This window comes from Solea senegalensis, linkage group LG6 (genome assembly GCF_019176455.1).
Source record: "Solea senegalensis isolate Sse05_10M linkage group LG6, IFAPA_SoseM_1, whole genome shotgun sequence".
Lineage (NCBI taxonomy): Eukaryota > Metazoa > Chordata > Actinopteri > Pleuronectiformes > Soleidae > Solea > Solea senegalensis.
In genome coordinates, this window is record NC_058026.1 from 18,776,183 (window position 1) to 18,790,606 (window position 14,424).

At 37.6% G+C, this 14,424-nt stretch overlaps 1 protein-coding gene across 2 annotated transcripts; it reads left to right on the forward strand.

Moving 5' to 3' along the window:
- Positions 1 to 42: 42 nt before the first annotated feature.
- On the forward strand, positions 43 to 13,256 carry gab3 (GRB2 associated binding protein 3). Of its 2 annotated transcripts, none has more exons than XM_044029334.1 (10): positions 43 to 228; positions 3,303 to 3,603; positions 6,265 to 6,415; positions 7,010 to 7,467; positions 7,978 to 8,027; positions 9,444 to 9,678; positions 9,963 to 10,053; positions 10,609 to 10,693; positions 11,205 to 11,324; positions 12,868 to 13,256. In XM_044029334.1, the coding sequence occupies exons 1-10, from the start codon at positions 82 to 84 to the stop codon at positions 12,985 to 12,987; spliced, it is 1,758 nt and encodes a 585-aa protein (XP_043885269.1). In that variant the 5' UTR covers positions 43 to 81; the 3' UTR covers positions 12,988 to 13,256. The 2 variants fall into 2 exon arrangements, with proteins under 2 accessions (XP_043885269.1, XP_043885270.1); XM_044029335.1 differs by having other exon boundaries at positions 45 to 228; positions 12,871 to 13,256.
- The last annotated feature ends 1,168 nt before the right edge of the window (positions 13,257 to 14,424 follow it).

The window sequence follows — 14,424 nt, forward strand, 5'->3', positions numbered from 1 at the left end:
TGTCTGTCTGTCTGTCTGTCTGTCCGATCAATTTCTTGACTTCCTCCTTTTGCAGTGGCTGGGCTGAGCAGAGGACAGGATATGCTTCACAGTGCTCTCAGTTTCACAGCAGCAGCAGCAGCAGCAGCAGTGAGGACGACACGCTCTGCAGTCAAGATGAGTGCTGGTGATGTGGTCTGCAAAGGATGGCTCATTAAATCCCCACCAGAGAAGAAACTGAAAAGATTTGTGAGTAGGATTACACTCTGGATAGCCGTGTGTGCATGTGTTTGTGTCCTCTGTGGGAATGCCAGTGTGTTGTTGTTGTGTCTGATGTTCTGATGGTGAGTGAGGATTCAGAGACACGCTGCATGCATCTGTGCTTAAGCTGTAATGCAGTCTCCCTCATTATTTCATATTAAAAGCACGACTGCTCACTGCTGTGTCTCTGAGTCTCACCTCCACAGTTATTATTCAACCATGTTGTGATGAAATCAATGTCACAAGCTGCAAATGTACCTCAGACAGTCAGGGGATTATTCTTACAACAAAGTATATATAATTGCTTACATGGACAGTATACAAGCCTCACTGTTGTGTGGATGTTCGGGTCATGTGATAATGTCGGCCACTCTTGTTCTGTGTATGTGTGTGTGTGTTGTGAAACATGGAACGCAGAGTCAGCAGCAGCTCAGACCCACACACACACACACACAGTTTAGACCTAGGAGACTTAAACAGAAATAGTCCGGCTTTGTGATGACTGTTTGCACTTCCTCAGTGCAAACAGAGGTGGAGGAGGCCAGTTTATCAACAGTAGTGCAGGGAGAAAGGGTGGGTGGAGGTGTGTGTGTGTGTGTGTGTGTGCATGTGTGTGTACTTGTTACCTCTTTAGGACCTCTATTATAAACACTGACTTTGTCAAGACCAGTAGTCATAATGTCCTAATGAGGCAGAACCTCATTTCTGAAGAATTGGTGGGGTTTAGGGCTAATATTTGGACAGTCTAAACAAAGTGTTTAGACTGTCCAAATGAATGGAATTCAATGAAAGTCTGTAAAAGGAGAGCTGTGATGGTTAAGGTCAGGGTAACGGGCTAGGGGTCAAATAGAGTCTGTAATACAATGCACGGACGGACCTGTGTGAGTGTGTGTGTGTGTACTTGTATTATATCTTTGTGAGGTCTAAAACATAAATAACTATCTTTGTAGGGACTTTTTGTCTGGGCCCCACAACTTTAAATCTGGTTTTAGGGTTATGGTTAGAATTGGGTTTAAGTTAGGGTTTGGCAGTTGTGATGGTTTAAGGACACGGTTAAGGTTATGGTTAGAGAATGTGTCAAGGAAACAAATGGACGTCAATGTATTGTCCTCTGAAATCATGGAAATTAGACTGTGTTTGAGTGTGTGCGTGTGTGCGTGTGTGTGTGTGTGCGATGGAGTCTTTAGTTTTGCGTTGGCGGGAAATAGAAACTTATTTAGAACACCATGCAAATCTTGTTGATGCCTGAGAACAAAGTGAATACATGTGTTTCAGGCTGTTGTTTGATGAATATAAGAAAAAAAAAATGTTTAGATGGTAATCAAACATTCTTTACCTACAGGTGATTGCTCAGTCATTGACTATGCTTTCCGTTAGCATCTATTTTTAGAGTCAAGCATCAACACCTATTGAGACACAGTCTTTTAGTCAGTCAAGTCAGACTGGCAGATTGTCTTCTGTAGGCTTCACATGTAAGTTGCTGCATCTTCCTGCACTGTAACTACTCTTTGAGGCCATTGTCTTTTGTGGTGTATTTTATTGTGAAAAAATAAATCAAATCAAAGGAAGGTTTTAGCTGTAAGTGTGGTTGAGGTATGGACACAGTCAGTGCTTGACTGTGTTCTTCACACACACACACAAATGCTGTGATGGAGGCAGCAGTGGATCAACAACTTCTATGAGCTGTGATTGAAAATTGCTTATTTTTTTCTATAGACTTTGGTCCGGTAAAGTAGGTCGTTCATAAAGCTAGCATACAATTGGAAACGTTGAATTAATGACATATTCTTAAGATATCATAGACTTAATGAAGTGTGGATTTTGGAAGTGAGACTTAATTCAGCACAACATGTCAAAAAACCCAAACTATCCTATCAAAAATAAAATAAACATGGTAGTTTATTTTATTTTTGGTACATATGTTAATGAATGAATTAAGGACTTTCATTTCTGTTTGTTTTGTTCAACTAAATACTTCAATCAGTGATTGAAAGAGGACCAGGCTGAATGAAGCTCAAGGCTTATTTTGGCCTTGAATTTATCGAATGACCCAGAACATCAGCAACAACACCACAAAACCAAAAATGTTGAAAATCAACAAACCAATCCAACAAAAACAAAATAAAAACACTACAGAGTTACACTTAATTCACATTTTCTTAATTTAAATGATGACCCTTCATTATTTTGTCTTGTTTGTTTAGCTTTTCTGAAACATAATAGAGCGCTACACAATTATATAGCATTTGTTATTATTTTATAATTTTCAAATATAAACAACCCTGTTGAAGTACAACTTCCTTCTCTTTTTTGATACACAATATCTGGAAATTTTAAAAGAGAAGATCTTACAAAAAAAGCAACTTGTTTTTCAGGGCACAAATATCACACTTTGAAAACATCTAGGGTTAAATAGCCATTGGTCTAGTTGCAGTTTCCTCTTAAACTTGCTGTGCCGTGTTTCTGGCAGTGAGTTGAACCATTTCCTGATATGAAAACATAAATTAGCGACTGACGTGTGCAGGAGCAGATTACCCACATGCAGAAAAAAAACGTGCTATGTTTCAAATTTCAGAGAACTGAAATATCAGATGAGGCCATGCACACACTAGTCACACTACTGTGAACTCTTTGTAATCAATAATACTTTATGCCACTGAGGGAATCATCTATGCAATGAGCACATCTCTGGAGCTGTATAAATAACAGTTTCAGTATAAGGTTCTCTTATGTGGAATAGTAACTGAATACCTTTCTCGTTCATGTTAGACGTTTTCTGCTAAATACAGTGAACTTCCTCTTCTCTACTTCTGGGAAATTCGAGTCGAGGTTCCGCTTACAGACCATATCACAAGCAAAAAGACGCAGTGTGAAGTTGCTAAGTCTGCTGTTGTGAAGCAGTAGTTGTGTTCTAATTCCCATGACTGGTCATGACTAATTATAGTCAGGGAGAAGAGGAGGCAGTGCTGCTTTAATCATGCTGGAATCTTGAATTATGTATGAATTATGTCTAAATTAAAAGTATACCGCCATGATATGCTGCTCCTCGTTTTCTCCTTTAGGCATGGAGAAAACGATGGTTTGTGCTACGCAGAGGTCGCATGAGCGGTAACCCCGACGTGCTGGAGTACTATCAGAGTAAGAACTCCAAAAAGCCAATCCGCACCATCGACCTGAGAGACTGTGAGGTGGAGATGCTGAATGGGCAGCTCAGAATAAAGCGCGACTTCCATGGGAAGCACCTGTTTGTGGTGAAGACCTCTTCTCGCATTTTTTACCTGGTGGCCAAAACTGAGGAGGAGATGAACGGCTGGATCAGTAGCATCAGTCAAATATGCCAGTTTGGGAGCCTGGAGGATGCAGGTAAACGGATGGAAAAACAGATTCAGCTCTTTTCACATTCATTTAAGGTACATGAATCCTAGATTCACTCTTCTGGTCCACAAAATGTTTGTTACTCACTTGTCTCCACACATGAAGTAGAGAAACCAAACTTCAAATTCAGGTTAAATAAACAATACGTACTTTGAGCTAAATTTGGTTTTGATGAGTCTTGGACAGACTAAACACCAGAGAACGCACCCAGAGAGTACAGCCTTTCACCAAGGCTGCTTAGTTTCCCACTGTGCCAAAATACCCCTCTATCTCTCAGTGTAAACAAAACACAAGCCTGTGCTTATTTTACACATCTCCTCTATATGGACCTCTACACATTATTGTTTGTCTTTGAAGACACGCAAGGAAGCCTTGGTATGTGATATGTCTCATTTTCTGTGATTTCATTTTTTTCTATCCTTGTCGTGTTTGTCTCACCACATAGGGCATAAGAAGGCACTAAATGAGTTTTAATTTAAATACACAGCTATGAGATTATCACAAATGGGCACCTACTAAACATCACATTTCTCCTCTGGGGAAAAATGTCCCACATTCTCACACAGATATACAGGGACATCCTTTATACCATAACATCACTTTTCTGCACTAGAAATAGAGGGGTTTCTTTAGAAAATATCCACTTTATAAATTTATACTGCTTTACAGGCCACAAATGAATGGCAGCCAGTAGGGCATTTCCTGGTGTTTTTACCACTCTCGAGGGTAAATAAGTGCGTGTCTTGTGACTCAAGAGGACATGTTTTCAGTATCTGTAATGCCTCAGTGATGTAAAGATATGGAGGGATAGACAAACAATACAAAATAGTCAAAAGAAGAGGGTATATGCAAGCAAAAAAGTGACATTTTATATCTTAGAATGTCTTATATTTGCACACACACCAATCTCTATTTTATCTTTTATACATCATTAACACACAGCAGTAGTGAACACATAAACCAGGACCAGATGGAATTCCATGCAAGTCAATGTTTAGTTGTTACTTAAAGCTTAAAGAAAATGTTAAAATAAAGTTTCTTTCTTAAAATTAGATCATTATTTGAGTGCAACACTTGCTTGCAAAGAACAACATCCCAGAAATAAGGCTTATTTTACTTCACTTCACTTTACTTTTGCAGCGTTCCCTTGACTGTGCTGTTGCCTAAAATGCATATTTACATAATGACATGTGTCACTGTGTGGCGAGACTTTCTGTTAGAACGTTGTCATCTGTGTCAAGGAGATAGACCAACAGCACACAGTCACTGATACACCGATTAGACGTTCGCAAGTATCTGTTTACGAGCCTAAAATGTTATTCCACAATGCTGCAGATTGTTGCTGGTGTTAAATGTAGAGGTGCTGCTTCAACCATGTTCATGTTCATTCTATGTGTAATTGAGTTTTCAGTGAAAGTAGAACAGCAGTTGTAGATCCCACCTGGGTGGTCTATTTTATTGGGACAATAAATGTGCTAAATTAAGCCAATAGACGATAGATTTTTTATTCTACCGGACTTGTAAGGAATATGAAAGCCAACACAACATAACAAACGCAGATCCAACCAGACAGAAATTGTATACACAAAAAAGCGTTGTGTGTGTCTGCTTTTGTAAGAAAAAAAATCATATTTTTGCATTCACCTGCCACATATACAGCTTATTGTTGGGTTTTTGAATACAGGCTTGTTGTGAAATATGAAAAACTCATGGCCTTGACAAGTCCACAGAATAATATTGATTGCATTATTGTGATAGAAATACAGCTGTGAGTGGCTTGTGAAGTCCACCCATCTGTGGTGAGTGAGATTCACTTGAGGCCTTGTGTGCATTACGGTTTTGTCTCTTTGTAGAGAGCGGGTATTAGAGCTGAACCCTTTCTTTTTACTCAATATCACAACCTTTGATACCAATACCTGTCCCATATAGTCACATTTGTGCTGATGCATTTACCACCAAGGCATAACAAGACATTTAACCCTGCACCCACACACTCAAACATACAGGAACATTTCTGTAGCTGCAATATTTTGCTTGGAAATGTTACACAACCAATTCAATCAAAAGGAACAAATGTGCACTTTTTTTCACCCTTAGCTGCCAGGAAAATCACAAAAGTGGCATAGGATTCATTTATTCAAAGTAGAGCACTAAGTGCGGTGATAATGAACTTGAATTAAACAAGTAAAACTTAGAACAGATGTGCAAATGTTCACTAAATGAGCAAATCTACAACTGCAAAATAAAACCAAATAGCTTAAAATCAACGCTAGTACATACCAAAATATATCTAAAGATAAAAAAATCAAATCTCCACACACTACTGGGGGCCCACCAGGGGCCACATATATTCAAGAACTTGCTACATCCAGTTTTCTCCCTCCGTCACTGCGAAGCCCATTCTCCCTTGCTCCATCTGGATACTTGCCCTATATATTCCTGAAAAGATGCTTTAGTTGCCTTTAGTTTAGTTACACTTACGTACGTCAAACTGAGAAAGCATGTGTGCCTTATAATAGCTCATAAAAAACACACTGAACCAGTGAAGTCGGCACCTGTGACAGATATGAAAAAGGGCTAGATATGCAAATTTGTACAGACCATCTAACAAGTCATTTTCAAAACTTGTTTTCCACCTGCTCTCCACAGAAAGCTCAGAAGAAGGCTGTCCTCACACCCCCACCTCCCTTCAGCTGTCGACTGACAGCTCTGACCAAGCATCTGTATCAAGCCTCATAGATTCCAGTCATCCACTGGACTACCTGTTTCTGTCACAGTGTAAGACAGGGAGACTGAGCAGGTATGTGAACTCTGGGTAACACTTTATTTTGATAGTTCATTGTTGACTCTATTAGTAATCAAGAGGTATTCGGTATCATGTCAGCTGACCCTAACCCTATACATAAGGGCCTGTTGACAATAAATAGTATTTTTTGCATCATTATTAACCATTGTTTAACTAGGTCTCCGTATTATAATAAGTTCACTATGTACTGATTAGTCTGTCACTTGAACGTTAACAGGATCATGTCTACATATGATCACAAGTATGATCAATTCTTATTTGATGATATTATGTTGATAATGTGTATTGTCAAGTAAACATCAAATCATAGATTAGCTGACAATGTGTTGCTTTTCTGTTGATAGTAGACTATTAGTTGGGAAATTACACTTGAATTGAGAAAAGTATATATATCTATATATAGATATACAGTATATATATATATGCATACATATATACATATACATATAGACATATATATACATACACCTGTTGATTAGTTGTAGAGAGTCAACAATCAAACTATCAAAATGAAGAGATACCAAACAAAATGAAATGTTGGGGATAGTTCATATCTAATAATGTTTTCCCTTTTGTCCGTATCTGTAGACACAACAGCTTTTCAAACTCTGACATCTCTCTGGAGCAGAAGTCAGCAGACGATGTTGTCAAGGACATTGTCCCTTCACCGCTTTACTCCAATGCCTCCCCATCCATCTCTCATACCAGCCCCAGTCCATCACTGTTCCCTGCTGGAAGGTTGATTAACCCCTCTCTCACTGCTCTGTGCACCCCCATGGCCTTACCGTCATCCTCTTCCTCTCCGTTGCATCACTGTGCCACAAGTGTCTTCCAGTTTGACAGACCTTATTCTTCTCCATCATCAGAGGTAACGGGTGAGAGGCAAACACCTCCTCCACTACCACCCAAGCCTAATCAGCTGTCAGAGCAGCTCAGTGATGAAGGCGCTCACAAGCCGAGGTCAATGAACACACAGCTTTTATCAAGCCGTGCTGTGCTGTTTCCCCGGAGGACTTCTTTGTCAGGCTTGGACCATTTCAAAAGGGGTAAATCTTCCAAAAAATAGACGCATTCCCACAGTGTACACAGGACAGAGGCGTGAGAAAGTTGCATCCACCAACAGTAAAGGTGCAGTGTGTAAAATGTAGGTGGGTTTTACTGGCAGAAATGTGATTTACAAACATCACTATGTTTGTATAGAGGATAAAGCGGTTAGATGATGACTGACTGACTATGTTTGTATAAGTGTATAATCACTTGGTTTCAACCCAGTTTGGTTGGTTTTCATAGTATTAGAATGTTCCAGTTGAGAAGTTGGAAATGGAAACAACATATTGTGGGTTATGAAGACTTTTTTCAAAAGGTTTGATATCATTTCTAGTATGTGGAGGCCACCACAGATCCCTATTTGTAGTCCTGTTTGTAACAAAATCTGCAATTTTACACACTGGACCTTTAACATTTAACATTTAACATTTAAACATCTTTTTTTTTTTTCATGTTTTTAAAGGGTAAATGGAAACTAATACGTTTCTTTTCCCCAAATATCTTTTTAGGAGATGATGATAAGAGGTTGATCAGGAACAGAAGGCAGAGTCTAAATTTGGTAAGAGTCTTTTTTCCTCATGTAACTATGACAAGATTCACTGTTTTGTGAAGGGTGGTTGTACGAGGTACTGACACGTCCACTGCAAAAACAGCTCGACTAGATATAGGTAATACATAATTGAGGGAAAACAGGCCAACAATTCTGTCATGTAAGAAATATTCACTTAAAATGAGTCTTCTTTTACTTGATTAAGCACACTTTTTTTGCACCAATCCATGATTGGATTTTACATCTGTATTTCACAAATACATTTAACATGTCACTAACTTGACACTTGCTTGCCAAACTTATTTTTCTCATTTTGGCAAAACCGAAGAAAAAATTAGGCTTGAAAATCAAGTTATGCAGTGTTGTCAGCACTGACACTGCTGCACATGTTATGCAGACAACCAGGCTGAGACACGGATGCTTGCTCTAACAGAAAACATGGCTGTCAGCTGGGAGACAGGGAAAACAGATTTTAGCCACTAAACTAAAGACTCCCCAATAAAATCAATGCCTGCTTAAGTGCAAGATATATATATGAAAGTACTTTATCTCCCCATTAGACAGACTTTTTGGACTTTCTGGAAGTTTATGTCACATTTATGCCACGCGTCAAAGTCCATGGAGAAAATCTATGATTTTATATCACGACTCACAGGAGTTGCTGATCAACTGCTGCCTCCCTGATTTTCTTTTGACTGGGAGAATGAGTGGTTTACAAACTCCAGGTTCCTCTACCACACTCACCCGTCAATTGAGGAAAATGAGGACGTGAGGAAACGCTAACATGGATCACACAGAAAAATAGATATGTAGCTATATCAAATAAAAACAGGTAATAGCGATACTGTAAGACAATATTTATTTCATAAGGTAGTGAAAAGGGTATGCTGATGAGGTAACATGGACTGAGATAAAAGAATAGATCTCCCTCTTCTTCATACGGCTTCTGCCTTTAGGGGGCGCCACAGTGGATCATCTGCCTCCACCCTGTCCTCATGTCCTCCTTCACAACATCCATGAACCTTCTCTGTGGTCTTCCTCTTTTCCTTGTGCTTGGCAGCTCCATCTGTCACATCCTTTGTCCCGTATAATCACTATCCCTCCTCTGCAGGCTTGGACCAAACCATCTCAACCAGATAAATGAAGAAAATAAAATGAAAACTTTGAACAAATAAATCAATTCCGCTAAAAGCCAGGTTGAGATGGTAAGTCTTAAGTTCGCTTTTAAGACCAGGAGGTGTATTTAGCGTTCAGCGCTGACTTTGTTCAGGTGCCTCAAACAACTATCCCTTTAAGCAAGATTTGGTGTAATGTATGTAGAATAAAAAAACTCAAATCATTTTAAATGTACTGTTTGCAGATGAAAAATGAACAGATGTTCCAGATGCAGTAATGTGCGTCTCATGATCTGTTGTGTTTCAACAGCCTCGTTTAAATACCACACCAGTTCCGAGCTACCAAGACGAGTCCTATGTCCCCATGTCTTCCCCGTCTCCGGGTGTGTGTGATGGTTACATCCCCATGAGCCCACGGATGTTCAGCTTCCTCAACACAAGCTGTGATATTGAATCCTCCTCATCTCTCAGCTCACTGATGTGTCCGGCAGAAGATCTCACTCCACCCCCAATTCACCGGCACCTCAAGCCCCGCTTGAGGAGAGGTAAGACGAGCCATGACATGCCCGAATTACAGTATCCCTAACATTGTTGGCATTTTGTGAAAATCAAAGCTTATCTGAAGATGTTTCTGAACATGTGGTGTTTGGTAAACTTTTCTCGAGGGATGGCTCAATTGAGTTTTACTTTGTTATTTTTACAATATCCGATCCAGTGATTTTTGACCATTATCAAATCAATGAGTGTTGGATTGTCTCATCCCAACTTTAAACAAGGTCTTAATAAATGGCAACCAGTCCTGACAATGTTGTCTTCTCTTTATTCACAGCTCGGCCCCCACCTCTTGACCTGACAGGTCTTTCTACAATCACAGAGTGTCCGACTCACTTTCCTTTGAGCAGAAGCATGACTGAATCATGGTAAACATTATCCAAGTCACTTTTTTCAAAGCATCTTTCCAGTATCTTTACAGGACTGATAATATCCTCACATTAAGAGTCCATGTAAATCCAAATCCTGCATTTAGACCATACCGATACAATCACATTAAATCTCTGTGTGTTTTTCGATTTTATAAAGAGCTTCTTTTTTTTACAGCTGTTTTCACATTAAAAGCATCAGAAAATATGAATAAATTACAGTGACCTAATGACCTAGTCATGGGGTTTTGTTATGAGACTATGTGTAGCTCTCCTTAAATATCATGTGTTATTGTTTTAGGATAAGTTATTTATGATGTCGCATACCTTGGTTCGGTTTGATGGCCCAGTTTTATTATATTTAATTATTTTATTTCATTGGGACAATTCACATTAATTAACAGTACTGTAATTGTGTGAGAATCAGCCAATAGGCTTTTTTTTCATCTATAGTCTCTGGACAGTCATCCTATAAACAACATGCTCAAGGGTAATATTCTGTTTCTCAAGTCCTCAAATCCCCTCACTGTGTTTGTTGTGTTGTGTTTGTTGCAGCTTTTCAGCAAACTCTTTGCTCCTTGAAAGAAAACTGGAGAACGGGGACCTGCTGAGAGATTTTGAGACAAATCCCATCATAATGGTAAAATTTCTTATCATACGATTTGAAACACATTTTACATCATACACACACACATACTATTTTAAATGTTGTGGATAAACAGTGTGTTTTTGATTCATTTTACAACTTCTCATGACATAATGGAAGGCAGAATAACATGGGAAAAATTTTTTTTTGACAAGTTGTAGAACAATTCTTTCGTTTTCGAGGTATTCTGTTCATCAAACTGCAGTTGCACTGAGGAAATTAAATCCTGTCAACCTTGTAACAGTGTGAAGTTGTGCAAAGTTTTTTTTGTTTTGTTTTGTTTCTTAATAACAGTGCACATTTCCCCAGCATATTAATCATATATATAATTGAGTTGGTCTCTACCTTAATTCATCCCTTCGTCTCTTTTTATTTCTGTTATTAGCAGCTTTGTAACCGTTGTGTCTATGTTGTAGTCATGTACTGATGTGCTTTTAATCTTGAGTGTTTCAGTCTCAACTATCATGGGAACAGTGATTATTTTGTCTGTTTCTTTCTCTGACAGGAGTCAAGGCAACAGTCCTATCTCACCTCCGATGGACCAGTTCAACCCTGGGCCAGAAAATCAAACCTTGACTATTTGTCCTTAGATTTCAATGCTGCATCTCCCTCACCAGTGCAGAAGGTAAGATGGTAGAAATGAAATTTATTTTATATGGACATTGCAGTTTAGTGCCTAGCTTTGCACCATGGATGTGCAACAGCTGTCAGAAGGGCAGGAGCTCAAATACAGAGAAATTGTCTCAGGAACTTCTCCTCCTGTGTATGTTTGCATGTTGGATTTGCTTGCTATATATTATATTAAAATAATTTCAGGTTTCTTTCAGGTGTGGTTGTATGAGGTACTGACAGCTGTCAGCTCTTACTGCACTGTGTTGTGTGTGTCGTGAATAAGTTTGAGACATGGATACTCCCGGAAGTTCTGCACCAAAATCCATTGAGAAAATCAGTGATTTTACATCGCAGCACATTTGGTGATCCACTTCTGCCTCCATCACTAATTTCAAATGTACTATTTTGAGCATGTGTTTAAAATTCTTCTTTCAGATTTTCTTAAAAGACACAAACATAAAGTGATGCAGTAGTAGCCCAGCAGCTCATGTGTTCCCACAAGTTAAAAATGCAGATTTTATCTATGGACTTTGGTGCAGAAGAGTGCACAAAAGTTCATAAAATTCCGTTTCCAATCAGAGAAGGCTGGCTGGCTTATGACAAGATAAAGATAAAACATATTGTGTTGTTCCTTGTGTCAACACAACCTGAACTATTCCTTTAAAAGACAACCTGTAGAGTTTAATAGCTTCTTTATTGCAACTGATGAAGGAATTTATGAAAAACTACAGTGGCCTTCAGGCAGCATAAAAATACAAAAAGCATACACAGCCTAGGCAATCTGAGGAAAAAAACATGGTAACACTTTAGATTAGGGAACACATATTCACCATTAACTAGGTGCTTACTAACATGCATATAAGTAGCATACCAGACCTTTATTAGTAATTATTAAGCACATATTAACACCTTAATCAGGAAAAATCTTAATTCATATCGTAATAGAGGTAGAATAAGGTAATGTTGAATAAGGTGTTAATACGTGCTTAATAATTACTAATAAAGGTCTAGTGTGCTATTTATGCATGTTAATGAGCACCTAGTTAATAGTGAATATGTGTTCCCTAATCTAAAGTGTTACCAAAAACATTTCATTTTTACCAACTATATAAACATACCTAAAGTATAAAGTACTTCTTCTACTATTTTTTTTTTTTATTTATCTTATTGTCACAGACACAAAAACAGAGATCAAGTAATTTTCAAAGCTTGAAATTGTAAAACATTTATTATAAAACTGTAAACTTGAACAAATTGTAACGGAACAAACCATAAAAACCCTAAATAACAACTTAAATTTCCAGGTGGATTTTCATGTCAGGGCATGCTATTCCACAAAGTCTCTCAAAAGTCAGTCTATGCATGTCACTAAAGAAAAAAGTGAATGCTAATATAATATTTAATAAATAATAATAAAAATCATCATAAACCCCACACACTGAAGTTTTAAAGCAGGAGGCACCAAATTTGGTATTGTGCACACTTTTAAAAATGCGTGATCCAAGATTTGTGAATCACAGTCTCATCTCTTCTCCTCTCTCCCTCTCTATATCAAGCAGAAATCCTTTCTTTCTGATGAGCACAAGGTGGATTACGTACAGGTGGATGAAAAGAAGACACAGGCACTGCAAAACACCAAAATGGAATGGACAGATGTCCGTCAGTCAAAGACATAAACGGGAAGGAGGACCAAGATCAACAATAGCGCCAGCAAAATGGAAATACAGTATAACACGAGGACCCACAACTCTTTAAAAGCACTTTGAAAAACAGTATCAACCCACAAATGTACAGAGAGCACATAAGCAGTGAGAGACAGACAACACACAATTGCACTGTAAAATCTGAGTTCATTCTGAGCAGGTTTTTATTGTAAATACCTTGTGATCATGCACTGTTTGCAGTTGTTGTAACTGCAGTATAAAATTCTACCACAATTTGCAAAGGGCATCACATTGCTTTATTGTTATCTTTAATAATTCTGTACAATAACTGAGACTGTAAAGAAAATATTTTCATGATAAAAATCTTTTTAAAAAAACAACCTTTTGAATCTCTTCATATCGTGAAACAAAATGATCAATCTTGAACTTTTTCCTTCTAAACTCCCCTCAGCCCTGAAATTCAAATTACATTGGAGTGGAAGTATGTTTCCCCATTAAAATAATGATAACCTGAATTGTTAAAATAGTTAAGTGTTTAGCCATAACTGAGATGTGAATTTTACAAATACACACAACATTAATTCACATCAAAAAAATGAAAAAAGCAACGTGAAATGTCATATGTTATTGCACATATTTGTTTTAGGTTTTTGCGATTTAGACTATTTCTATTCAAGAACAAAGAGTACAAGTTTTGTGAAAAATATAGAACGTTTACTATAATACACTGAGCTGAGGCTAAACTGTAATACCGCTAAAGCCCATCAGGGGACCACAACCCACTCTAGATGATACACAGGTACTTGCTGTGCTTCAAACTTCAATTTCAAAAGCCTGTTGCTTTATTGTATTTAAGATATAATATACGTGTTATATTTATTATAGATCTACGGATGTTAAATACTCACTACTTTATTTGGTAAAAACTAAATCATGTGGAGTTGTTTATATATAATTCATTTAGGAATTGTGTTTTTTTCCCTTCTTACATTATAATGTTGTTGTTCATATTGCACTTTAAATGTATTCTCAGGACCAAATTTCCAATAGTACACAACAGATTCATGAATCAGAACAAATTTCTAAACATGAAACAATGTGAAATAAAATGGAAAAAGGGAAATTGTAGCACTTTTCAATTGATTGTGATTTGAACTGTTTACATATACATATACTGTTTACATATACAGTACACAGACCATTAGTCCATTGTAAAATTGTATATGGTAGTTAGGGCAATCAATACACAATAATATTATTAAAAATCATTGTAATCAACATAAAAAAGTAAAAACAATCATTATTATTTTTATTAGCAAATGTTAGAGATTTTAATATCCTCTCAGGAATCAATTAGGAAACCAATACAATTCTGGTTGCATTTTAGAGAAATTACATTCGTGTATGTGATAGTTGTCATACAAAATAAAATATTAGCCGCATTACACG

Excerpts from the sequence above, each read along its gene's own strand:
- gab3 (XM_044029334.1), top strand. The coding sequence starts at position 82 with ATGCTTCACAGTGCTCTCAGTTTCACAGCAGCAGCAGCAGCAGCAGCA. Across the intron at positions 229-3,302 it reads AGAAGAAACTGAAAAGATTT|GCATGGAGAAAACGATGGTT; the intron begins GTGAGTAGGATT and ends TTTCTCCTTTAG. Across the intron at positions 7,468-7,977 it reads CTTGGACCATTTCAAAAGGG|GAGATGATGATAAGAGGTTG; the intron begins GTAAATCTTCCA and ends ATATCTTTTTAG.